The following is a 27,011-nucleotide window of genomic DNA, read 5'->3' as shown; positions in this document are numbered from 1 at the left end:
ACTTTACAGATAAACCATGGCTAAGAGTAACTTGATCAGGTTCACATAAGCAAATGATTAACACAAGAGGAACTAAATCCCAAGACTTCAAATACCCAAAGACCATTCGTTTATGATGCTAGCCAACCAATCCTCCCGGTGGACTCAACCATGTTTGTAAGCCTTCCTGAAAATTAATTTTTATGTATACACTTACTTTTTTTGTGGCACTAGGGATCAAACCCAGGGTGCATATGCTAGTCAAGTGATCTACCATTTGAGCAACACCCACTGCCCCCAAATTTTTGCATCTCTTGACATTCTCCCCTTGGGGAGCTAGCTCTCAACAATTATCATTACCTTTAGAACTTTGTTTTCCTTTCATTCCTGACCAGGAAGAATACTTACTCCTTTTATTCCCCTTAAGCTTAACGTATTACTAAAAAATAGGATAACAATTGAAATTAAAATAGCAAAACTTGGTCGGGCTCGGTGGTGCATGCCTGTAATCCCAACACTCGGGGAGGCTGTGGAAGGAGGTTCATGAGTTCAAAGTCAGTCTCAGCAAAATTGAGTTGCTAAGCATATCAATGAGACCCTGTCTCTAAATAAAATACAAAATAAGGCTGGGGAGGTGGCTCACTGCGAGTGCCCAAGTTCAATCCCTGGTACTGCTCCTCCTGCTACAAAAATGTGAAACTTTTTAACTAGCTCACTAGATACAACTTTCTGAAACTACTACGAGTCCCAATGTATCCTTAAAATTTTTGTAGGTTTTCTTCTTCCTTGGGCCAGGAATGTGTCCTTCGTTCAAGTCCTAGAAATTCTAGGGGAAAACTCAATTTTTTGCCAGTCGAAGACCTACCAGCTTTTAGGGTCCCGTTTTCTGTCCTTGGAATTATTTTTTTCTCTGGATTATAGGCATTAAACAAACGTGTATGTGTAGATGCTTTACAGGAGATCCCACAAAACAGCCATGGTGGTATCTTATCCTATGGCCCCAGAGGGTAACCTTATCGTAACACAATAGCCAATACAAGGGGGAAATGGGGGGGGGCATGATAGAGTGGAGTGTCATTTTTCTTATAGAAACCTATTTTACTTCTTAGCCAGAAGCCATTTAGTAGGAATGGGTATTGACACTTGCAACAGAAAGGGAGCACACATTGATCTATAATTAGTCTTCAGTGAATCCATGTTCCTCATTCCCAGTCTAGCCTTCACTATTTTTTCTTTTTCCCGATAATGGGGATTGAACCCAGGGGTGCTCTATCACTGAGCTATATACCAGTCCCCCGCCTTTTTATTTTTTATGTGAGATAGGGAGTCTTGCTAAGTTGCCAAGCTGGCCTCAAATTTGCTATCCTTTTTTTCAGCCTCCCAAGTAGCTGGGATTACAGGTTTGTGTCACTGCTCCTGGCAGCCTTCACAATTTTTGATGGCCCCCACCAACAACCCTTTCTTGTTTTGGTGTGACTATTCCATTGCTGGGCCACTCCCATTATATAGCTATTGCTATGCTCCTCTTATAGAACAGGTAACTACTCTGGGCGGTGGGGGGAAGAGATGAAACAAATTATCCTCCAAGTATGAAGTAAAAATCATTCTTTAATTATTTAAAACTCAATGCTGGGTTTAAAAAAAAAAGTCTATAAATCTTCAATGCAATGATGAGCTGGGTAAATGGGTATAGCAGCTGATGTAGGTTATTTGAAATAATAAACATTATCACAGTATGAAGAAGGCAAAGTAAACAAATAGCTTAAGTATTTTATTTGCAACTAAGCTTGTTAACACTATATAATGAAAATGTACAAAGAATAATGTTGCAGTTTTTGGTTAGATTTAAGTCAGACATTCATTAATAAGGAATCTTCGAATGTGAATATTCCAAAAATTTCTCTAAGCCATCTGATCAGAACAACTGTCTCTGAATATTACCTTACTTTGGAAGGTATTGGCATACATTTGAATTAAACTCAAAAATTTTCAAAATAAGCCATAATTAAAAAAACTATTCTATGTTCAAACTAAAACAATTTTAATAGAACTTTCCTTTCCAGAAACAATAAAGGAAACAAGGCATTTTGTAAAATGTGGTCCTGAACAAGTCACAGTAAAAAATAAATGTATACTTAACTCCACCTCCTCAAAACAGAGGCTACTTTCTGCTCTGCAGCCTTGGAAACAAGGTGAAGAACAGCCTATAAGCAACTTCGGGTAGGGGGTTGCCAAAACAAAGCTCAAGCAGTTGAACATGGACACCTCAGAAGAATTTGGGGGAACCTGACCAAAGAATCTGAATTGTATTTTTAATAACTAATACAAAGGTGAAGTGGTTCCTCCCAAGTAGCAGTGCTGCTGGGGCCTGGCCCAGTCCCTTGCTCACCTATACTATGCTCCCGAGCAAACCCCAATACTTCTGCTCCAGGAGAGACTGTTTCCCTTTAGAGGTTCAGTGTCCAGGGAGCTCTTTGATTGTATGAATGAGGTGAGCGGCGACTCCACGGGGTATTTTAAGGCTTGGAGTCAAAGATTTTTTTTTTTCCCTAACACAACTAGGTAGAGTCCATGTGTCAATGGCCTGTCTCCAGTTTGTTCTAACTTCTTACCACACATTTGTAGATCTAGGACCGAAGACCTTTGCTATATCATCATAATCACATCTAATGTCCATCCTAACTTATGATTCATATTCTGTGCCTGGAAACAGTCCCTGTATTTAACAATAATACCTACACATAAAACAATCCACTGTTACAACTTATATGGTCACAAAACATTAATGATCTTCGATAGACCAAGCAAATGTTTTTAACCATAATTGTCGTGCATCAAATTCACAGCCAGAATCCCCAAGATCAAAAAAAATTTGCACAATACAAATAATAACTTAAAATATACATACACACACATACACACACTCTCACACACACTTCTTACAGAACTGTGCTTGGGGAAACTCCATTTGTTGAGTGCCACTGAAGGCATATTTTGCTAAACTGCTGCTCCAGGTATTTTTGTTTGGAAAATCTATCACAGTAGGGCACAGCTGTTTATTGGATGAGCAGAAAAGAAAGATATGCTTGTGGCAACCAGAAAGTTTTAAGGTCTTTCAAGTTGTATAAAATGGACCTGCAGAAACGTTTAAGTGTTCTCAGGATGCAAAGTTTTGGAGCTGAAATGTGATATCAAACCAGTTGCAAAAAGTGTACAGCAGCCATCTCTTGAGGTCAAACCTGGTACCCAGATAATGCAAGAAAGCTTCAGGATACATCTGCAAATTAGGAATAAAAAGCAAAAGAGGGTAAGAATACTTAAAAAAAAAAAAAAAAAAAAGTACTGTCATGCTTTTCTAACATTCATTAACAGCATATGTGTCACAATTTAAAAGGTACTAAACTTTATGAATATAAGAAACCTGGCTCAGGTTCAATTAGATATATTTATAATTTATGCTGTAACTGGTATTAAAAAATCCCGATCATATATAAGCTACCTAGCTTAAGGAAACAACTTTCATGAATGAACAACTGGAACCACCTTTCTGGAGAAAAGATAGGTAAACAAAATAATATTGGTGCTGCAGCCAGAATACTGTAGGTTTTAATCCTGGCTGAACCAATAGCTACATGAGCTCAGGCAAATTACTTAAGCTCTCTTAAGTGCTATCTTTACTATAAATGAGGCTAATGATTCCTACCTCTTGGTGTTACTGTGAGGAATATGTTAAGAGTCACTGAAGATTTTTTAAAGGGCTTAACCAGTGCTGGGCACAAAGTATTCTTAGCTATTATTTTACTTCACAGGGTTTTTGCTCTCAGGGGACAAGATATTCTGTGTTGAAATCTTGCTCTCAGTACTTGGGAAAACCAAAGAAAAACTTGGCATACTTACAGCTTGTTGGTCTTGTCCCATATCGCCGCATAATCTGATCATGTGTGAATTTCACAAAAGATTCATACTGTTCTGTGAGGGAAAAAACAGCATGTACTTATCCCAGAAACTGCCTCCAATCCCAATTTTTTAAGAATCAAGTATCAGGATCATATCTATTTTCCCAGTTTGAATTCTCTGCCTTCTCAAAGCCTCCTTATAAAGGTCACTCTAAGATCTCTTCCTTTTTGATCTCAAATCCAAATTCCTAGCTCCTAGACTTATCACTGATCATCTATGGTAATATTTTCCTAAAAACCTCTTCCCTTATATAAACTTCATCACCTACCCTTGACCAAGAAAGAAATGCATGCTTCACTACCATAGGCCAGCAAGTTTTAGCAAATCACCTTTTGAGACATGAAGTGTTTTGTTTTTTGGTACTGGGGACCGAACCCAGGGTCTTCTGTATGCTAGGTAAACATTCTACCACTGAGTCACATCCCCAGCCTCTGGGACATCAAGTGTTTTTTTTTTTTTGTTTGTTTGTTTTTTGTTTTTTTAAGGGGTGGGGTGAGGTGGACACTGGTACCAGGGATTGAACTCAGGGGCATTCAACCACTGATGATGAGCCATATGCCCAGCCCTATTTTGTATTTTATTTAGAAATAGGGTCTCACTGAGTTGCTTAGTGCCTTGCCATTGCTGAGGCTGGTTTTGAATTCGAAATCCTCCTGTCTCAGCCTCCCAAGCCACTGAGATTACAGATGTGCACCACCATGCCCAATCCAAGTTTTGAAGTCCTCTTTCGCCGTAAATTTAACATACACATTGAAAAAAAAACATGAATGGAAGAGACAGGATGGCCAGAAACCTAAGAGAAAACTCTATACTATGTAATTGTAGATAATTCTGCAGAAATACCACTCTCTAAAGGGAAAATCATTAGAAAGGTAGAAGTAGCCTGATATCTGTGAAAATGGAAGTAACTTAGTGTCAACTGATACTGGAACTGAACCCAAGGCCTTGTACATACTAAGCACACACTCTATTATCAAGCTATACTCCCATCCTCTATAGAGTTATTTTCTTAAAATATAAAGTATATTAAAGGATCCAAAGTTCTATAAGAGAACCTATTTAACTTTGTTTAACACAACAATTCTCAATTTAAAGCAGACCGGGATACAGTGATGTGCACATCAGTAATCCCAGCAATTCAGGAGGCTGAGGCAGGAGGATCCCAAATTTAGAGGCCAGTCTGGGTGACTTAGTGAGGTCCTGTCTTAATAGGAGGGGAATTGCTGTATGTATATAGGTGACTGTATGACCAATGTGATTCTGCAATCTGTACAGAAAATGAGAAATTATACCCCAATTGATTCAAATGTATGAATTAAGATCATTGTAATGTCAGGTGTAGCTAATAATTAAAAAAAAATAGGAGGGGCTGGCGTTGTGGCTCAGTGGTAGCACGCTCACCTAGCAAGCATGAAGTCCTGGGTTTGATCCTCAGCACCACATAAAAACAAATAAAGGTATTGTGTCTAACTACAACTAAAAAATAAATATTAAAAAATAATAATAATAGGGAAGGCTGAGGATATAACTTAATGGTAAAGCACCCTAGGTTCAATCTCCCAGTACTGCTAAATATATATACATGTACATTAATATATACACGTGTGTTTGTGTGTGTGTGTATATACACACACACACATAAATAAATCAGACCAATTAATATCTTTTTAAATTTTTTTTAATTGTAGATATTGTTTAATATCTTTATTTATTTTTATGTGGTGCTGAGGATTGATGTGCGAGCTGAGCGCTCTACCACCGAGCTACAGCCCCAGCCCCAGCCCAATTAATATTCTAATGAACCATGCTGTGTAGGTCACCAGATTAAAAAATGATATTGTTACAGAAAGTCGTAATCTAAAACCACTCTGATCCCAAAGTAGATTGTGCTCTTCCACCCCACCCCAGTACCAAGGGATGTAACCCAGGGCCTTGTGAATACTAGGCAAGTGCTCCACCACTAAGCTACAGCCCTGGTCCTTTTTTTAACTTTTATTTTCAAACAGGGTCTAATTGCCCAGAATGGACTGAACTTGTGATCCTCCTGTCTCAGCGTCACAAAAGCAAAATTATAAGCATGCATCACAGGATTCATTTCTAATCCTGTCCTTTTTTCACTAATCAGGCACTACTTTCTATTCTGGATTCAGAGGATCCTGACCCCCATCCCCCCAAAATTGCTGTGTTAGGAACTGACTGAACCCAAGGCATGCTAGGCAAGTGCTCTACCACTAAGCTATATCCCCAGCCCTCTATTCCTGATTCAGATTCCTTCCTTTCACATTAAGACTCTATATTCTATTATACCTCTCAAATCACAAGATGCCTAATTTCCCATATTCACAAATTGATCCCATCCAGAACTTTAAAAATTAACAATACTATACTCCTCCCACCACTGATTAACCAACATGATGGATCAAATCAATGATCTTTTTTGCATGAAGCCCTATTCTTTTTAAAGTTACTTAGCAGAGGGTTAATTCTTACTGAATCCTATTTAACAGTGATAGCAAAATTATTGCCTGGGCCTACCTGCTAGTTTGGTGTTGAGGATTTGCTCATACTCCTCCCGAATTTTATCTTCATAGTCTTTTAAAAGCCTCTCACATATTATTCCAACTTGTCGAAGGGTAAAGGTGGGCTGGTCCTTCTTCATCCAGGAGGAACCTGACCAAAAGATAAATATAGTTTATATAATACATTAAGGTTCTAAGGTTTGTAATTAACAATTTATATAAACAATCCTCAAGATTATAAAAACTAAAACTGGGCATGGTGGCACACACCTGTAATCCCAGCTACTCAGGAGGCTGAGGCAGAAGGATCCCAAATTTAGAGGCCAGCATGGGTGACTTAGTGAGACTCTTACTCAAAATAAAAAATAAAGGCAGGGAATATAGCTCAGCAGTAGAGCGTCCCAGCAGCACCACAACCACCAAAAAAAGAAAAAAATATATATCTTTATGTTACATGAGTATTTTCATAAAATTCGGCTTCTACCGTTATTTCATAAAGCAAAGCCACAGGTAAACTGAGATAGGAAGAACAACATGTATTCAACATGTATGCCATAAGAATCTATTCATATTCAATGCTCATTTCATAAGGACAAGAACAAAAAGTTTAAAGGGTATAAAATCTCGAGTCCAGATTAGGGAAAATAGATTTAGAACATGAGAGCTACTTGATCTTTGGAGATCATCTAGACCTATGTTTAATGAAGTAGGTACAAGATCTGTAAAATTAACAAGAAAAGATTTAAATTAAATTCTGATTTAATTCTGTGGCGGGGCTTGGGAAGCTTTTATTTTTAAGCTCCACAGGTGATTCTGGTTGATATGGGCAATTAGAAGCTCAGGAGACCAAAGGACTTGCCCAATATTAAAAAAAAAAAAAAAAACTTAGCAAAGGCATTAACCTTTAAGGTCACGGAATCATGTCAACAAGTTCAAACATATTCACAAAGAATTCCTTTCTAAATTAAAATTAAAGGAAACAAGCTGGTGGTGCCCGACTATAATTCCAGCTACTTGGGAGGGCCTAAGGCAGGAGGATCACAAGTTCAAGACCAGCTCAGACAACTTGATTACACTTCTCAAATTAAAATTAAAATTAAAAAAATAAATAAATAAAAGGAAGAAAGGCTGGGGCTGTAGCTGAATGGTACAACACTTGCCTAATATGTTTAAGGGCCTGCATTCAATCCCCAGCACTGCAGAACATAAAAAAAAAAACAAAACAAAAAACCCCACACACATATGGAAATCTATCATGAGAATTTCCATGGTAAACATTAAGAATACCCCTGCTTAAATGTTTATTAGTACCTATTATAACCATCCTTCTAGAGTCCCTTCTGTCTCTTTGCCAGCAGACTGTGAAATTCAAAACCTTGGTAGCTTAAGATTTCAGATGTCGTGGTCTTACTAATCTGATTCACTCACAAAAGATCTAAATTCATTACTGAAGTAAGTGGGTGGATAAGCTTAAACCAGGAACCGATTTCAATGTTGAGGCTAAAGGATAAGCAGCCTGGTTCTGGAGTTGGCAACTGGAGCAATAGATCCCAAAGGTGATTTCCTGATCAAAATAAAGCAACAGCCTCAGTGATGATCCAGTTTTGAGGTGTTTTTCAGAGATCACACTAGGATCTGTTTCTTCATCCCTATTTGTTTTTTTAAATATTTTTTTATTTGTAGGTGGACACAACAACTTTATTCTATTTGTTTATTTTAAATTTTATGTGGTGTCAGGGATTGAACCCAGTGCCTCATGCATGCTAGGCAAGTGTTCTACCACTGAGTCACACGCCCGGCCTCCTATTAGTCTTTAAGTCATTTAACACAGAAAAACAAATGGTTTAAGCCATTTAATACCCAGAAATAAATCATTTTTGCTTAAACTAAAGAGCATATATTTTGCCCTACAAATGAAATGAAACATGACTGAAACATCTTCCTTGGTCACTTTGTGATTCAGACTTGCCTGCTTGTCCACAAAGTTCACAAATATCATTTATAATAATTTCTCTACCCATAACATATTCTAGTACTTTAAAGTTATATTACTAAAATCTCAAAAAAAAAAATTATTAGGGGAGACTTTGAAAGCTCCATCATTTAAGTACATGCAAAGACAATTAGAAAGGTACTTTTCCAGAGCTAAAATATTTGGATTATAAGAAGACAACTTTAAAAAATAATAACTTACCAGGCATGGTGGCTCATGCCTGTAATCTCACTGACTTGAGAGGCTGAAGCCCCAAGCAACTCAGGGGGACCCAGGCTCAAATTAAAAAATGGCTGGGTGTATAGTGGTAAAGTGCCTCTGGAGGGGCTGGGGTTGTGGCTCAGTGGTTGAGCGCTTCCCTAGCATGTGTGAGGCACAGGGTTCCATTCTCAGCACCACATATAAATAAACAAAGGTCCATTGACAACTAAAAGAAATATTTTAAAAAATTATTTAAATAAAGTGTCTCTGGGTTCAATCCCAGTACCAAGGGAAAAAAAAAAAATTACCCGACTGGCAGTGTAGCTCAGTGGTTGAACACCTGCTTAGCATACCATGAAGCCCTAGGTTTGATCCCCAGCACTGCAGATATTAATAGCAATATAGGGCTGCGTTTATGACTCAGTGGTAGAGCACTTGCCTCAAATATATGAGACACTGGGTTCAATTCTCAGCACAGCATAAAAATAAAAAATAAAGGCCCATCAACAACTAAAATGAATAAATAAAAAATTTTAAAAAGTAATAGCAACATATTAAAGCTGAAGTTCACATAACAGAGAATGAACCATTTTAAAGTGAACAATTCAGTTGCACAATGCAACTGAATTGTTCACAATGTTGTTAAACAACCATTTCTTCCTAGTTCTAAAACATTTCCATCACTCTAAAAGGTTAAAATTCCTTACCTGTTAAGCAGCTTCTCTCCATTCTCCCCTGACCTTTTACTTCCTGGCAAACAACAACTTCTATAAGAAGATAATTCTTACTCAAGGCAATTTGTTTTTATTTGTTTATTGGTACTGGGGATTGAACCCATGAGCACTTCTACCACTGAGCTACATACCTAGCCCTTAAAAAAATTTTTTTTTTTTGAGATGGGGTCTTATAAAATTGCTAAGCTGGGGGCTGGGGATGTGGCTCAAGCGGTAGCGTGCTTGCCTAGCGTGCATGCAGCCCGGGTTCCATCCTCAGCACCACATACAAACGAAGATGTTGTGTCCACCGAGAACTAAGAATAAATAAATAAATATTAAAAAATTCTCTCTCTCTCTGTCCCCCCCCCCGACTCTCTCTTTAAAATAATAAATAAATAAATAAAATTGCTAAGCTGGCCTCAAATTTTTGATCCTCCTGCCTCAGCCTCTCAAATTGCTGGGATTGCACATATATAACATGCACTTAATTTAAGGTAATTTTTTAACCTTTAGAACTTCAAGTTTGTGAGGAAACAAACTCTTCTACTATTAAAGGAGAGAGAAACCACCACTGCAGATGTTCAAAAACAGGTCTGCTGACTATTTGGAGGAAATGGTAGGAAAGGCTGGTTCACAAAGTGACCAAGAAGATTCCCTCAAACACTGAGATTCTATGCTTGTTTTTTTTTTTTTTTTTTTGGTATGGGGATTGAACCCAGAGGCATTTAACCACTGAGCCACACCCTCAGCCCTTTCTTTATAAGTTATTTGGAGATGGGGTCTTGCTGAGTTGCTTAGGACCTCACCAAATTGCTGAGGCTGGCTTTGAACTCATGATCCTCCTTGCTTCAGCCTCCTGAGCCACTGGGATTACAGGCAAGCACCACCTTACCAGGCCTGAGATCCTACTTTTGAGTTTCACTGGCCATCTGTAAATGATGTTATATAGCAGTACTGTTCAACAGAACATTCTAAGAAGCAGAAATGTCCTCTTGTTTGCTGCCCAATACAACTGCCACATATGGCTACTGTGTGCCCTTGAAATATGATCATTACATCTGTCTGAGAAACTGAACTCTTAGCATACCATGAAGCCCTAGGTTTGATCCCCAGCACTGCAGATATTAATAGCAGATTAGGGCTGGAGATGTGGCTCAACCGGTAGCACGCTCGCCTGGCATGCGTGAGGCCCGGGTTCGATCCTCAGCACCACATACAAAGAAAGATGCTGTACCCGCCGATAACTAAATAATAAATATTAAAATTCTCTCTCTCTCTCTCTCTACCTCTCTCTCTTTAAAAAAAAATTAATAGCAGATTATTTGTGAACTTAAATTTAAGAACTTAAATTTTATTTAACTTATTTAAAGTTAAGATTAAATAGCTCTCCTATGGCCAACAGACACACTGCAGTTATAGAGGAACATGCTCTTGTACTGGGTGGAAGACCACCAAACAAATTAATCCAATTTTGTGACTATGGTTTTAAAAGTATTAAGCAGTAACTACTTTATGCAACTACTTTACTAATTTAATTACTTTAGAAAAGATCAATTCTGGATTGGAAAGACACCATTATAAATACCATTTATAAACTCTTATTAAATATCCATTTTGCCCATGAAAACATGCTTACCTGGAGAACTAGGTGCTGTGAGTGCTGAGGAGTGAGGCTGGCTTTCTGAAGTACAAGCTTCACTCTGATTGAGAACAACTTCTAAATGTCTCCACCTCTGATAACGACTATATTCTTGCTTTATGTTCTGAAAAATTTGCTCTAACAAAAAAGAAACAAACAAACATTCACTTTGTCATTTTTTCCAACTTTCTTCAGAAGGTGGAGGACAGGTCTTTCGACTAGACTTTAAATATTTCTTTTAGCATGCAGTTCTCAAATCTCTTTCCTTCCCCCCATGGTATTTATATTAAAAAATGAACACTGATACTATGTCAAACACTCTTTCCATAGCCCCAGATAGTGTGCTCTTATTGCTATTTCAACAATGAGTAGAACAGCAGCTATTTTGGCATAAGCCACCCAAACAGTTCCCCACACTTGTTTTCTCATAGCAATGAAGATCCAGAACTGCCGTTTGCTAGATGATAAGTTTATAGTAAAAGAAACCCCCCTTTGTCTAACAGGAATTATTTTTGTTTTATTTTAGTGGTACTAGGGATTGAATCTGGAGGTGCTCTACCACCAAGCTAAATCTCTAACCCCCCCCAGGCTGGCTACTGACTTGTGATCCTCACTCAAACTCCTGAGTCACTGGGATTATAGATTTGCACTAATGTGCCCAGCAGAAGTTATTTTTTATCTTTATTTTTTTTACATTTTCAGAGACAACAGTATTAAGAGGTGAGTCTCTTATCACCCAACACCTTCTAACAATGAAGCTTTTGTCCCATGTGAGACTCAAAGATCTTTGAGGAAGACAACAAAAACTATTTTCACAGCCTGGACACTGATTAGGGGAGAAGCTAAGATTTACTGCTTACAGTCATAGAGCTAAGACAAGAATTTTCTGATCCTACAAGAGACAACACTTGGTAGGATTCAGATTGCTATTCTGCAAAATGGCAGCTATTAAGAATACAAGGATGTGAAGGAAAAGGCACACTCATACATTGCTGATGGGAATGCAAATTGGTGCAACCAATCTGGAAAGCAGTATGAAGATTCCTTGGAAAACTTGGAATGGAACACCATTTGACCTAGCTATCCCACAGCACTTAAAAACAGCATGCAATAGTGATGCAGCCACATCAATGTTTACAGCAGCATAATTCACAAAAGTTAAATTGTGGAACCTACCCAGATGGCCTTCAATAGATGAATGGATAAAGAAACTATGTTATATACACATAATGGAATATTAGCATTAAAAGAGAATAAAACATGGCATTTGCAGGTAAATGGATAGAGATGGAGAATATTATGCTAAGTAAACCAATCCCTCAAAAAACAAACAAACAAACAAACAAACAACAACAACAACAAAAAACAAATACTGGGCTGGGAATGTGGCTCAGGCGGTAGGGTAGTGTGCTCACCTGGCATGTGTGCGGCCCGGGTTCAATCCCCAGCACCACATACCAACAAAGATGTTGTGTCCGCCGAGAACTAAGAAATAAATATTAAAATTTCTCTCTCTCCCTTCTCTCACTCTCTTTAAAAAAAAAAAAAATACTGAATGTTTTCTCTGATATGAGGATGCTGATCAATAATGGGCCTGGGTGGCAGGGAGCATGGGAAGAAACTTTAGATAGGACAAAGGGGAGGGAGTAGAAGAAGGGGCAGAGGTGTAGGAAAAAAAATTGCTATTCTGAGTCAAGAAAATCACAAACCAAATTTGCTAAGGCTATTAAAGGGAGTCCAGGAAACACCAAAAATTACCTTGAAGTATACTCCTAGAGACAAAAAAGAATCTGGAAGGATGTGGTTTTCAAGTTTTTCATTTTTGCAGTGTAATACTACATTCACCTGCCAGACATTATAAAGCCTCCCTTAAAAAAAAAAAAAAAAGCTGGGGCATCATGGTCCACACCTATAACCCCAAGTACTCAGGAGGCTGAGGTAGGAGTCCCAATTTGCACATAGTCTTGGCAACATAGTAAGATGCTGTCTTAAAGATAGGTAGGTAGGTAGATAGTTAAATACACAAACAAACAAATAGGGCTAGGGATGAAGCTCAGTGGTAGAGTGGATCAGGTCCAACTTCCAACACTGCCCCCCCCCCCGAAAAAGGGTGAAAACAAACAAAAAGGGTAGGAAAAAAAACCCCACAAAACATAAAACCCCAGAAAACTATATCATCCCCCTTGTCTCAATTCAAATTATTCTTGTGTATATGCTGCTATAACCTATTTTTTAGTGGTGGGAGATGTTAATGCTCTTAACAACCATGTGACTATATCTTGGGAAGTCATTCAAGATCTTTAGTATAAATGTCAAATGTCTATGTGAATCAAAAATCAAAGAGTAATTCATAATGCTATAATAAATTATGGTACTGTCTAACAAATGGTATGAACTCAAAATAGTTCCACACATAGGTAAACTCCTTAACTCTCCATCTAAATTCTGGAACAATATAGGATAAACAATGCTTTCCTTTAAGAGTGCTATGAAGTTCCTATTTTAGACCCTTGAATTTACAAAGTCTTCATTTCATTTTTAAAATGTACTATTCCTCAAGCACATACTTGCCAGATTCAATACAAGGATGTAAGAAACTGTAATGACTTGAAACAAGAAAGGACAAGTATGAGGACAATGCTCAAGAGAACAGAAGTTCTTTGATAAACAAACCTCTTTAACAGCCTCCTGTATGGTAAAGTGTACAAATGGAAAGATACAATATTAGAAAGACTACTAAGTCTAAGAATATGAACATCCAAAGGAGAAATATAAGGAAGTAGGTGTGATTTTTTTTCCTGAAGAACATAGAACAGAAAACAGTAATTTTTTAAAAAGAAAAATGCAAAAGTCCTTAACAGTGGATGTTATTTTTGTTGTTGTTGTGGTTGTAGTGCTGGCGATTGAACCCAGGATCTTATGCATGCCAGGCAAGTACTCTACCAACTGAGCTATGTCCCCAGCCCAGTGGATGCTAATTTTAATCCTTGTTTCTCATTATTTGAAGTAGTTCTTCCAGGTTCTATCAGGCTAAAAAACTGTACCATGGTTCCTAGTTGCTAGACCAAAATTCAAACTCTTGAATATTTTCATCTTCCAAAACCCAGCCCCAATTTATTTTCCCAGGTCCCTTTCCCGCTATAAGCTAGTTGAACGAAACTATTAGTTCTTCAGTTCCTGTAGAGTTTGGAGCCCTTGCTCTAGCAGTTTCCATTTGCTTGACAAGGGGGTGTGCCATTCCTCCACTGAAGACCCAGCCAACTAAAATGCTATCTCAAGTCAGAATGTATTCTCCAACTCACAAGTCATGATCCATTAGTTGCTTCCTGCCAGGAGTGGTGGTGCAAGACTATAATCCTAGGGCTGGGGTTGTAGCTCAGTGGTAGAGCTTTGATGTGTGAGGCCCTGGGTTCAATACCTAGCACCATATAAAAAATGAAATAAACAAAATAAAGGTACTGTGTCCATCTACAACTAAAAATATTTTTTAAAAATATTATAATCCAGCAACACAGGAAGCTGAGGCAAGAGGACTGCAAGTTCGAGGCCAATCTCAAGAGATTTAGTGAGACACTGTTCCAAAATAAAAAGTAAAAAGTCTGGGGATGTAACACAGTGGTAAAGCATCTTTAGGTTTAATCCTCAGTACTTAAAAAAAAAAAAAAAAAGCTTTGCATACAGACTCACTCCATATTTATAAACATCTCCATATCTCCCTGAGGTCAACAATCCCCTTTCATGCCTAGCATTTACTCATTAAAAATTTAAGCAATAAAAGGCTTAATTCTATAGGTCTTTCTACAGAAAGTGCTCTATTATACATATCCTTTTTTTTAATGTAAAGTAAAAAAGTTTCTTGACCATTCATGACCTTTGAGATAATTGGGATATTATAAAATGAAGTCAATGATTATTACACTTACTTTCCATTAGCTTTTTACTTGACTCTGTTAGTATAACAACTAATATTCCCTTCCCCATTCTTCCTTTTTAATCCACAAGGCACCTTTCACTTAAACCAAAGCATCAAATTTTGAATCATTAATACTTTCTATATCTCTCGTGTAGAACCAAATAAGCATTAAGAAACATGGGGAGGCTGAGGTTGTGGCCGAGCAGTAGAGTGCTCACCTCGTATTTGTAAGACCCTGGGTTTGATCCTCAGCACCACATAAAAATAAATAAACAAAATAAAGATATATTAAAAAGTTTAGTTTTCTTAAAAAAATAAAAAAGAAAGAAACATGGGGATGGAGGTATAGCTCAATGATAGGGTGCTTGCCTAGCAAGAGTGAGGTCCTGGGTTTGATCCCCAGCCATCACACAAAAGAGAAGGAGCTGAGGATATATTGCAATGGTAGTGCTAGAGCACAGCTAAGTATGCCTTGGGCTCAATCCCCATTACCCTCCCCCCCAAGAAACAACTGATCTTTAAAAATAAATATTTCATTTTAAATAAAATGTAACATAAATGACCAAGAAACTGGTTTGCATAATTTTTTTGCAGGGGGGATGATCTTTCCAAAGGCTAGGTTTTTAAGATTTAAAAAACAGCAGCCCTTGGCTGGGTGTGAGGCCCTAGGTACAATACCCAGCACACACAGAGAAAGAAAAAATAACAAAAGTTCTCATTATTACACTTCCATATTCAGGCTCCCAAATACATTCAACAATCATTTATTCAGCATTTATTATAATGTGAACAACACTATTAGTCTAGAGGGTAGTACTTAATAATTACATAAAGTCTACTAATATAGTTTTCAAAAATACTTTTTGCAGCCATCTATGTAGGTCCTCAACAAATGATAAATGGAGCAAGTATTAATTCCATTTTGTGGGCAGTAGCGCACTCACCTGGCATGCGTGCGGCCTGGGTTCGATCCTCAGCACTACATACAAACAAAGATATTGTGTCCACCAAAAACTAAAAAATAAATATTAAAAAATTCTCTCTCTCTCAAAAAAAAAAAATTCCATTTTGTAGAAGTGAGACCTCAAAAGATAAGACAATCCTTGGGTATCTAAGATCATTGGGAGGAAGGGGAAAAAACACACACACACATCACAAATCCAGTGGAACTTTGGGCCTCAAGTGATTCTTTGGGCCTCATGTGATTCTCCTGTCTTAGCCTTCCCAGTAGCTGGGACTACACCATTTCTACCCCCTGTTTTTGTCCTTAAAAAAAAAAAAAAAAAAAAAAAAAAAAAAACTTTTCCAAATATGATTTCATTCTGTGCATAAAGCTATTCAACATTAAATGATCAGGGAATTTAAAGTAGAATAGAGATACTTGGGCTGGGGATGTGGCTCAAGCGGTGGCGCACTCGCCTGGCATACGTGCGGCCCGGGTTCGATCCTCAGCACCACATACAAACAAAGATGTTGTGTCCGCCAATAACTAAAAAAATAAAAATTCTCTCTCTCTCTCTCCCTCTCTCTTTAAAAAAAAAAAGAATAGAGATACTTATGGGGCAGACTGGGTAATGGATAGGCCACTTGAAGAAACTACGCAGTGGAATCAGCAAACACGGGGGAAACAACATGATACAGGCACTTGCAACATGAATCTGGGGTAAAGAGTAGAGGCGGGGTTTTAAGAAAATGTTTAAAAAAACGTGACCAGGTCATGCCTGTAATCGCATTAACTTGGGAGGCTGTGGCAGGAGGATCACAAGTTCCAGGCTAGCCTCAGCAACTAAGTGAGACCTCATGTCAAAATAAAAAATAAACTGTTCGGGACATAGCTCAGTCGTTCGATCCCTAGTACCAAAACCAAAAACCAACCAAACAAAACATCAAAACTGACTAGATAAGATATGGTTATAGTTCATAAATCCTTCAATTTTCAAGGTTTAAAAAAGAAGTGAACACAGTAAGGATCTAAAGTCTGGGCGAGGGCTAGGTAAGTACCTAGGTAGGTATCCAGTACCGCACTTGTCCAGCGGTACTGGAGACCCTGGGTTCCATTCTCAGAATGGGGAAGAAGAAGAAGAAGAAGAAGAAGAAAAAAATCTGAGAACTCTCCGCTGGCTGCAGCAATCTTGGTGTGGGAACCAGAGTCTAAATCTACATTATAGATATAGATAGAGGAAGGAGGAAATGAAATCTAAAGGCACTGGTAACTGAAAAAAGGTAAGGAAAGAATGGTTTAAAGGTGATTGCTTTAAGCTTGATGAACAGAAAAACGCACAAAGAAATAACTTCCAAAAATCCACTTTAGGAATCCCTCATTTCTGGAGGTTCTTTAAAACTGCTGAATATTAATGTCGACGCACTTTCCCCTCTAGTAATGCAATATGATATGTATCTTTACTGTCACACCAGACCTTCCCTTGGCCAAATGGAATGCCTTATTGAAGGAGAGTCTCTGCATTAGATAGTTGAATTCTTGCTACAAGAACCTCTGTATGTTGAAAGAGCCTCAAATTCTGGCCAATGACCTACTGATTTCGAGCCATATTCGGTACAAGACAATAACCATAGAATAAAACTTGGCCAGTCTCTTTTAGAAATAGATTGAAATCGGATTCCAGGACTCCTGAGACGGCTTCTAGTCCCTAAAGACGTCTGGAAATCAGGTCTTCCTATAATCTACATTTCGGTGCTGAGCTGCACATACTCAACGCCCCTTCCGAGTAACCCGCCCCCACTCGCCACCCTCAAAGCCGGGTTCGTGAGCAGAATCCAATTTCCCATGGCCCACTGGATCTGCAAGGCGGCGGGGTGCAGCGTAGACAAGAGGGGTTTCGGGGACGGGGAGGGCTCAGCGGCCTGGGTATTCCCATCTTCCTTTTGGTGCCCACTCCTCTAGGTTCTCCAGCTTCAGGAAAACCGAAAACCGACACCGAGGGGCCACTACCCTTCCCGGATGTCTCCCATCCCCGGAAGCAGCCAGGCCCAGCAGCACCCCAGTTCCCTTTTCTTAAGGCAAAGAAGGGGTCCGTGGTAGAATTCGCCCCGCGTTCAAGACCCCTTCCCACACCCCAGCCCCCAATGCCTGGGCCTGGCTTCCTGCCAAGCCCGCAGCAGCGCAGGTTACCCGGAGTTGGAAGGCGCCGCTCGCTGCCGGGCGGGGCGGGCTGCTGGAGAGTCGGCGGCGGGGTCTGCGTCTGAAGCGGTGGCGGCGGCTCCGCGTCCGGGGGCCTGAGGCCCGGAGTGGGGCCGGGCAGAGGGGCGCAGCGCCGCCGCTTCGGAGAACCGGGGCTTAGCAGCGCCGCCTCGAACTCCATGGGCCGCTTCAGCGTCGCCCCGCACGCCATGACGCTGAGGGGCCAGGGACCAGGGGCGGACGCGGCGGCTGCTGCGGCCCAAGCTCCGGCTCCTCAGCGGGGCTCGCAAGCCAAGCCGGCTCCAATGGCGCCTCCAGCACCCGGCAGCGGCGCTGGCCCCGCCTCCTGTGACGTCACGGGAGCTCGCCAACGCCCGGCGGAGGGGGGCAAGCCGGAAGAGGGCCGCTCCGGGAGGTCGGTCACCGACTGCGCGGCCCGCGGCGCCCCTGCCGAGGAAGTGGAACGGCCTGGGTGGAGAGCGCCGTCGCCAGGCAACACCGGGAAGGCCCCCACCCCCGCCTCCGCCCCTCCCGGGGTCCCATCCCCCTGCTCCTGGGCTGTCGCGCCCGGGTGGCCCCTGAGGTTTTCGCACCTGCGCGGCACAGGCCTGGGGGAGGGGAGAGCTGGAAGGGCCTGGGGAAACCGTGAGGGTCTTGGGGACTCGCAGCCCGGTAACCTCTTGGGCCCCTCTAGTCCGCGTGATGAAAGAGCGGCGATTCTAAAAGGTCATCAAGGGCATTCCGCCGCGTCCGGTGGAATCTGCATTTAAACATAACCGATTATCTGAGGATGGGTTTTAGGAAGTACATGAACCCCATGAAATTATGGGCAAAACTGGGAAGAGGTATGTTTGTGGGTGAATTTTGGGGATAGATGACCTATACCTTAACTCATCAAATGGATTTATCACACACACACACACACACAATTAAAAACAAAACAACCCACTGGCTTAAACTAATTATGGTATATCAGAGCATTAGGAAATTGGCTTGATAGGTGATTTACCACTCTCCCCTCTGACTTGGCAACTCAGGCAGGTTCTTCTTTAGGTTTATCTGAATTCTCTAAGGCTCTGGAAAATGAATAGAACACACCAAGGTTCTGCTTTTAGGAACTGTACTTGTATTTTCTTGGGGAGCAGTGCTTTCGGCAGGTCATCAGAAGGATTTGTGATCCCAAAAAAGCTTAAAACCTTTCTGTTACTATACATACATATTAAATAATGACCATGCCTCCTGGGATCTGTCTTCAATACCTCGCTTTTCTAATAGCCTATATGCCAAGATCAGTTTGTTTGCCCAACATTTGAAATGGAGAATGTGGGCATACATTTTTTAAATTTTTTTATTTTTGGTCCCTTTTCTGTGAGTCTTCTAGTTTCTCCAGATTCTTTTTTTTTTTTTTAATTTTATTTGTTGTTGTTGTTGTTGTTGCACATGGACAGAATGCCTTCATTTTGTTTATTTATTTTTATGTGGTGCTGAAGTTTGAACCCAGTGCCTCACACATGCTAGGCAAGCGCTCTACCAGGAGCCATAACTCCAGCCCCTCTCCAGATTCTTTTAACTATCATAAGTCATGTATTTTTGCAAAATAGTTCTAAAGTGAGTGAGTATGTTAAGGCTCTTTTTTTTTTTTTTTTTTTAGTTCTAGAGATCAAACCCAGGGTCTTGCTCATGCTAAGCACACACTCTGCCAGTGAGCTGCTACATCTCCAGCTCACCTTAAGTTTATTTTAGTCCATATGTTGTCCATAAGAACATAAAGAAAGTTTACAATTGGCTACAAAACTAGAAGTAGAATATTAGAACCAGAGGAAAAAAGATCACAATTATCCTGGAGTTAAACATGACTAACTGCATTTGAAATTTATTTCTACATTTCCTGTATACCAGGGCAAAAATGAACCTAAATTTGTCATCAGAAAGAAATCGTTTCATCAGAGAAGATAGACCATAGTTTTGATTTGTTTCTGTATCACTAAATTCTAAACTTAATTAGGAAATGGTGAGTTGATATTCTAAAGCAGTTAAGACATTTGAACAACAAATGCAAAAGCAAAATTTACATGGCTATTGCTTTCTCCCCTCCCCCCATATGGACGTTTCTTGTGACCAATAAAAGCCAAGAACATAAAAAGCAACCTAGTGATCGTTACTTTTAAAGGAGGCTTGTTTAATGTGGTCCAAGTAAATTGCTTTCTTGTGGTGTGAACAGGCCTGAAGTTAGAGCTTAGAATGTTTGAATATATGTCCAATGGATAGTCATTCTACATAGCATTTCTATTAGCTAAGCTTTTGCTAAGTGCTTTGGTAGTCACCCTTCTCTGTGATCCTTTAAAACTATGAGTGTGCCTCATAATATTAGTATTTTTAAAGAGGAAGTTATAGTTTGTTTATATATCTGTGCTTCAAAACCATACATTGCTTGAGAATGATAACTTGTCCTTGTTCATCTGTATTTACCCATCTGAGTCCAGTGTTTGAATACAGCACAGAATAGCTATTGGTCAAATGAATAAATGGCAGTTATTGTTTTCTGTATCTCTGAAAGCTGATAGACCACATTGCTGAATGAGGGTGGATTCAGATGATTCAGAAACCAAACAAGTAGGTGGTATATTCTATTATATGTTGCAGATGATGTCTTTGAGGGAGGTAAATGGGATGCTCTGAGAGGGCTACTCAGTGTGATGTCTCTTTATGAGGTCACTGCAGTCCAGGTTTGCTTTGCTTTACATATACAGACACTTGATCAGTCATATACATGCATCCCGCCCCAGCACACACACGTAATTGAGTATGTCTATGTGATAGGCATTATACCATCATTATGTATTATGATTGAGGATACACTGGTTTGAAAAGAGGTTTGCTTCCTACCCTCCTAGGACTTCTAGTCTATTAGAGATGACATATTAATCAAATAATCACATCAGCAAATATATAATTACAGTCTGTGACAAGTACTAGGAAGGAAAAGGACAGGATGACATGAGAGCATACAACTGGGAGTCTGAACCTGTCTTGGATTGCAGTAAGGATTTTCTGAAGAAGTGGCATTTGAACTAATAGCTAAGGAATCAGTAGGTGTTAACATAGCCAAGAGAGTGTAGAGACATTCCAGGCAGAGGGGATAGCATATAGAAAGGCCTGTGATAGAAGAGATCACAGAGTGTTTGAGGAACTGAAAAAAGTCTCAAGTGGCTGTGGTACAAAACATGAATGAAGTCAAGAAAGACTGCCAGTTGATGAACACATTTACATTTAAAAGGGTTCCTGGCTGCAATATGAAGAATGGGTCCAGGAGCTCAGGGATGGATGAAGGTGATCAGGAAAGAGATTATGTATCCATTTAGATTATGCTTTATATTATTAGTTTTACAATATTATGAGGAATCTCTTACCTGCCAGCACACACATGTGTTCTTTAATGTCTCCACTTGGGGGTTCACCTTGTGAAAGCTCAGTAAAAGGTCTGAGGCTCTACCTTTTCACTGTTGTACAACCTAGGGGTGTGGTTAGACTAAAAAGATGGAGATAGGAATGAAGGGAAAAGGATACCATCTTCCAAAATCTGCCAGTATTCTTTCCCCAGAGGTTCCAAAGAAACCATCTATGTTTACAGTTTTCTTTTATGTACCTCTCGTTCACTACCTATCAATCCATACCTATCTGACCTATGCTCCCATCCCATTCCAGTCAAACAGGTAAGGTTTCAAACTATTGATAAAAATAGACTGATATACAAATTTTAGGAGATGAAGTCAACAAGATCTTGGGAAAAAACTCAATATGGAGGTGAGGGAGATGAAGAATGCAAGTATAATTCCTAGGCTTCTGGCCTTATCAGAGCTATTTCTGAGAAAGTTTTCACTGGAAAAGGACCAGGCAGGGAAGGAAGATGAGTTGGATTTTGGACATACTGAGTTAGAAATTGCTTTAAAGCATCACTTATGGGCTGGGGATGTGGCTCAAGCGGTAGCGCGCTCGCCTGGCATGCGTGCGGCCCAGGTTTAATCCTCAGCACCACAAACAAAACAAGGATGTTGTGTCCACCAATAACTAAAAAATAAATATTAAAAAATTCTCTCTCTCTTTCTCTCTCTCTCTCTCTCTAAAAAAAAAAAAAGAAAAAGAAAGAAAGAAAGAAATGGTAATTGAAGTTGGAGGGGTAGCTGAATCAAGCAATCCCTCCTTTCCTCCCTTCCTCCTTTCCCTTCCCTTCCCCTTCTTTCCTTCCTTTCGTCCATGTGCTAGGATCAAATTCATGGCCTTGAACATGCTAGACAAGCATCCTACCACTGTGTGACATCCCCAGCCTTGAATTAGCCTTTTCTATCCCTGTTTTTGTTTTTGTTTTTAAGTTTTGTTTGTGATTTTTTTTTTTGGTAATGTTGGTATGGAACCTAGGTCTTCATGTAAAGCTGGACCAGTGCTTTACCACTGAGCTATACCCCCAGCCACAAATTAGCCTTTTCTTAACATGTGGTAAACCTCTTCTCTGAATGTTTTTTCTTTTTAATATTTTTTAATTGCCAATAGATTTTTAACTTTATTTTTGTTTATTCATATGTGGTGCTGAGGATCAAACCCAGGGCCTCACACATTCTAGGCAAGTGCTCTGCACTGAGCCACAACCCCAGTCCCTCTTCTCTGTATGTTTTTAAACATGTAAAATAAAATACATATGATTACAAAGGAAATCAGTTATATTAAAATATAAGCTGATATATTTACACGTTATGTTAATGTAACTATATAACTTTTATATATTTGTGTTTTGATGGCTTATATATATTATATAATATAATATGTATTTTGTATGATAGTCTAGATAGTATGTCAATATCCATTGGATATCCATTGGATACTGATAGATTATGGAAGTATATAATATATATCCATTGGATGTTGACTGACTCTCCGGAAATATATATTATGAAGGCTAAAATTATTACTGAAATGGAAGAGACATACTTCAACTTCAAAAGAAACTCCAGTAGTAGCCTGAAAGAAAGAGTACCAGATTATCTATGCAAAACCTGAAGACTGGAAATAAACCTGTGGGAGTGGTAAAACTCATCCAAAGATTTCATGTGAATATAGGACGTGAACAGATTGAAGGAGAATGGGGAAATGAGATTATTCTGAAAGATCTTACTGGGGAAAGGGAAGGAGGAAGTGAGGAGACAAAGCATCTCTATGGGGCAAATAGTAGATTTTAAATATATGTTACAGAAAAAATAATCTATAATAAGCATAGGAAAAAGAAAAGAAATCATAAAATGGAAAAGTATAGCAGAACTAAAAAATTAAAAGTAAAGTAAAAAGGGGAGCAGATGGAAATTTGATCAGATTGACAAAAATGATGAAAAGGATGAGATATCAGCAAACTAAAATAAATAGTAATCATAAATTATTAGAATTTAATGTTACCAATTGCAACTAAATGTAACTAAACAGAATTACCCATTGAAAGAAACTGTCAGATTGAGTTAAAAACAAACTATGTGTTGTGTATAAGAAACAAATTTTAAACAGTGATAGAGCTGGCATACACCTGTAATCATACCTGTAATCACATCTGTAATCAGAGGCTGAGGCAGGAGGATGGAATGTTCACAGCCAGCCTGGGCAACTTAGACTCTGTCTCAAAAACAAAAAACAAAAACAGAAGCCAGGGGTGGGCCCTGGGGGTTGGGCCTCAGTGGTAGAGTGGTCCTGGGTTCAATCCTCAGTATCATATAAAATATATATTAAAAAAATGATAGAGTTCAAAACAAAGATGTGGGCAAGACATATCTGGTAAATGCAAATAAAGGGAAGACAGGAGAGGAAATGTTAATATCAGGAGGAATCTAAAATAAAAAGAATAAATGGGATAGTATGATATAATAATAAAAGGCATAATTTAAAAAGTTTTAATAGTCACAAGCTAGACAGCATGGCAGCTAAATAAATAAGACAAAAACTGTAAGATAAATTGATAGAAATAATTTACAGGCATTATGTTACTTTTGGGAGAAATAAATAAAAAATTGGTAGAGTATCACAGATAAAAAAAGAGGGAAAAAAGAGGTATAGGTAAATGCCAAGAATGTTCAAGAAACATGGAGTGAAGGCATAACAATGATCTGATAGCAAGTGTTTGAGGTGTCCCCTTGCTGCCCCTTCCTTATCACCCACAGTTGTAACCAATAAGGTAGGGTAGGACAGCAGAGTCCACCCTTCCTATCTCTCAACATGGTATGGGAGGGGTGGCTCTTGGGCCACCAGAGGTCACTCTGTCTTCCTTTGTTACACGTGTCAGAAGCTGTCCAGTATTGGAACAGGTACCACAGTGCCTTGGGTCTTCTTGCCATTTCTCCCTAAGTTGTTCCTTTGCCTCCTCTCTTCTGGCATGGCTCTTGATGTCACTGCTGCCAGCTCTTGCTGGGACAGTCACTGTCATTCTCAGGGACAGGAGCTAGGGAAGGCCCAGCAGTCTGCCAGAGAGCAGAGTGAAGAGGCTAAAACTCAGATGTGGGGATCAGGCAGGTGTGGGTTCAAATTCAAGCTCTATTATGGACTAATTGGTAGGTATATCACAACTTTTCTGAGCCTCAGTTTCCTCACCAATAAAATTAACCTTCATCACTGGTTATTAGTTAGAATAACTGAGATAATGGAGATCCAGTGCTTAGCACAGCTTGTATTATTAATTAAGTCTGAATGTTTCCCCAATTGGTAGAAATTGTTTTCAGTTAGTTTTCCTTTACTTTTCAGCTCACAGACTTTTTTCTTGTTGTTATGGGATTCCTACCAAAGAAGAAGTTGGGCAAAGGGCCAACTATTTTGCTTGCACATCCTCTAAAACAATTTTGAAAAATTGTGTACCCCATTGCATATTTTTAAGTTGACATTTAAATTTTTTCATCCTAAGATTAAATATTGCAAAGAATAAGATTTCCAACACATTGCAAGAATCAACATTGAAAAATAAGGGCTGGGGATGTGGCTCAAGCGGTAGCGTGCTTGCCTGGCATGCGTGCGGCCCAGGTTCGATCCTCAGCACCACATACAAAGATGTTGTGTCCGCCTATAACCAAAAAATAAATATTAAAATACTTTCTAAAAAAAAATTGAAAAATAAAAAACTATCACGTAACTCTTTTGAATTTATTGAGTGGAATCTATATACCATAAGAGGAAGAATTAATTGGGCTGGAAGCAATGGATGACAACTTGGAGTGGGTGGTGGGGAATAAAGTTTTCAGTTTCTATTCAGACACTAAAGCTGTTACTGATGATCCTGAGTGGTAAAAAACAAGTTTATTTCCACAAAGTTTGATCATTCAACCAGAGATGTTTTTGTGGCCCCCACTTTATGAATCTTTGTGTCAAGAAGACCCCTTTTCCTGAGGGAAACTGGGGATACATTTTCTTCCTTTTGTCTGAAAGAGCTAGGAGTGGGGTTGCAAGGAGCAGAAGTTTGGAGGTTGTGAGGAAGTAAATGCGGCATTAACAGAAAGATAGTGAGCAGTGAGAATCTTTAGTTCATTTGTTACAGGGTAGCATAGCCCTTAGGAGTGCAGGATCTGGAGCCAGATGGACTAGCTGTGTGCCTTCCTCTTTTGTTGCAGAATTTTGGGAAAATTTTTTCACCTCTCTAGACACATTTTTTTTTCTTTAAATCTGGAACATTTCATGAATTTATGTGTCATCCTTGCATGGGGCCATGCTAATATTCTCTGTATCATTCCAATTTTAGTATATGTGCTGCTGAAGTAAGCACTCTAAGCACATTTGTACTTCACTTTTACCATACTTCATGGGAATAACATTACACTGTGGGTTTTTTTTTTTTTTTTTTTTTAATACTGGTGATTGAACCTAGAGGAGCTTTAACACTGAATTACATCCCCAGTCCTATTTATATTTCAAAACAGTATCTCAGCAAGTTGCCTAGGCTTGCTGCAAACTTTCCATTCTCCTGCTTCAGCCTTCTAAATTGCTGAGATTACAGGCATGTGCCACGGCTCCCAGCCTATCACAACTTGATGCTTTAAAATGATAGAAATGTGCTCTTTCATAGTTCTGGAGCCCAGATATCTGAAATCAGACTCACTGGGTCAAAATCAATGTTAGCAGGGTCATGAACCATCTGAAAACTCAAGGTCAAAATCTGTTCCTTGCCTCCTCTAACTTTTGGTGCCTGGCAGCATTTGTTAGCTTGTGGCTATATCACTCCAGTCTATTTTTCTGGTCACACTGATTTGTCCTCTTCTATGTCAAACTTCCCTCTGCCTCTAGCTCTTGATCCTTAACTGCACCTTTTGCCATTGTTGTGGTTTGGATATGAGGTATTCCCCTCTCCCCAAAAGCTCATGTGTCAATGCAGGAGGTGACATGATCAGACTATGAAAACTAATCTAGTCTGTAGATTAATCTGTGTGATAGATTAATAATTTGAGTACATTACTAGGTAGTAACTATAGACAGGTGGGGTATGACTGGAGGAAGTGGGTTACCTACCTGGGGACATGCCTTGGGGGTTAAATATATTTTCCCTGGCTCCTGGTCCTCTACTCTCCTTCCCATCTATCATGAACTGAGCAGCTTTCTTCTGCCACACCATTCCACCATGATGTTCTGCCTCAGCTCAGGCCCAGAGTAATGAAGCCAGCTGACTATGGACAGAAATCTCTGAAACCATAATCCCAAATAAACTTTTTCTCCTTTAAGTTGTTATTGTCAGGTATTTTGGACACAGTGACAAAAAAAAAAAAAAAAAAAAACTGACTAATATAGACATAGGGTAATATTTTAACACCAACCAGTAATAAAATTCTGGCACTAACTACCTGAAGTTATTACAGAACCCACAGATTATCAGTCATGATCCCTAACAAGACTGCTCTCACTTCAGATGCCAGTCACACTCAAGTATCCATAGGCTACCTACACTTC

At 39.3% G+C, this 27,011-nt stretch overlaps 1 protein-coding gene and 1 non-coding gene across 2 annotated transcripts; both read right to left on the bottom strand.

Annotated features, from left to right (window-relative positions):
* Positions 1-1,735: 1,735 nt before the first annotated feature.
* Positions 1,736-18,423, bottom strand: Akirin1 (akirin 1). The gene is made up of 5 exons (XM_005317848.4): positions 18,048-18,423; positions 11,002-11,142; positions 6,472-6,606; positions 3,877-3,948; positions 1,736-3,256 (listed from the first exon to the last, which is right to left on the bottom strand). The coding sequence occupies exons 1-5, from the start codon at positions 18,265-18,267 to the stop codon at positions 3,246-3,248; spliced, it is 579 nt and encodes a 192-aa protein (XP_005317905.1). The 5' UTR covers positions 18,268-18,423; the 3' UTR covers positions 1,736-3,245.
* A 7,307-nt stretch (positions 18,424-25,730) lies between these two features.
* Positions 25,731-25,836, bottom strand: LOC120891136 (U6 spliceosomal RNA). The gene has a single exon (XR_005735555.1). It is a non-coding gene; the product is annotated as a U6 spliceosomal RNA (small nuclear RNA).
* Positions 25,837-27,011: the final 1,175 nt, after the last annotated feature.

Source organism: Ictidomys tridecemlineatus, chromosome 11 (genome assembly GCF_052094955.1).
Source record: "Ictidomys tridecemlineatus isolate mIctTri1 chromosome 11, mIctTri1.hap1, whole genome shotgun sequence".
NCBI classification, from domain to species: domain Eukaryota; kingdom Metazoa; phylum Chordata; class Mammalia; order Rodentia; family Sciuridae; genus Ictidomys; species Ictidomys tridecemlineatus.
The sequence above is the reverse complement of the archived record's forward strand: the minus strand, read 5'-3'. Positions and strand labels throughout refer to the sequence as shown.

What these genes read in the sequence shown, in the direction of transcription:
- Akirin1 (XM_005317848.4), bottom strand. Translation starts at nt 18,267, where the DNA reads ATGGCGTGCGGGGCGACGCTGAAGCGGCCCATGGAGTTCGAGGCGGCG. An exon ending in GCGGCGCCTTCCAACTCCGG is followed by an intron (nt 11,143 to 18,047) that starts GTAACCTGCGCT and finishes CTTTTTTGTTAG; the next exon opens with AGCAAATTTTTCAGAACATA. An exon ending in CCTCAACACCAAACTAGCAG is followed by an intron (nt 3,949 to 6,471) that starts GTAGGCCCAGGC and finishes TTTCCCTCACAG; the next exon opens with AACAGTATGAATCTTTTGTG.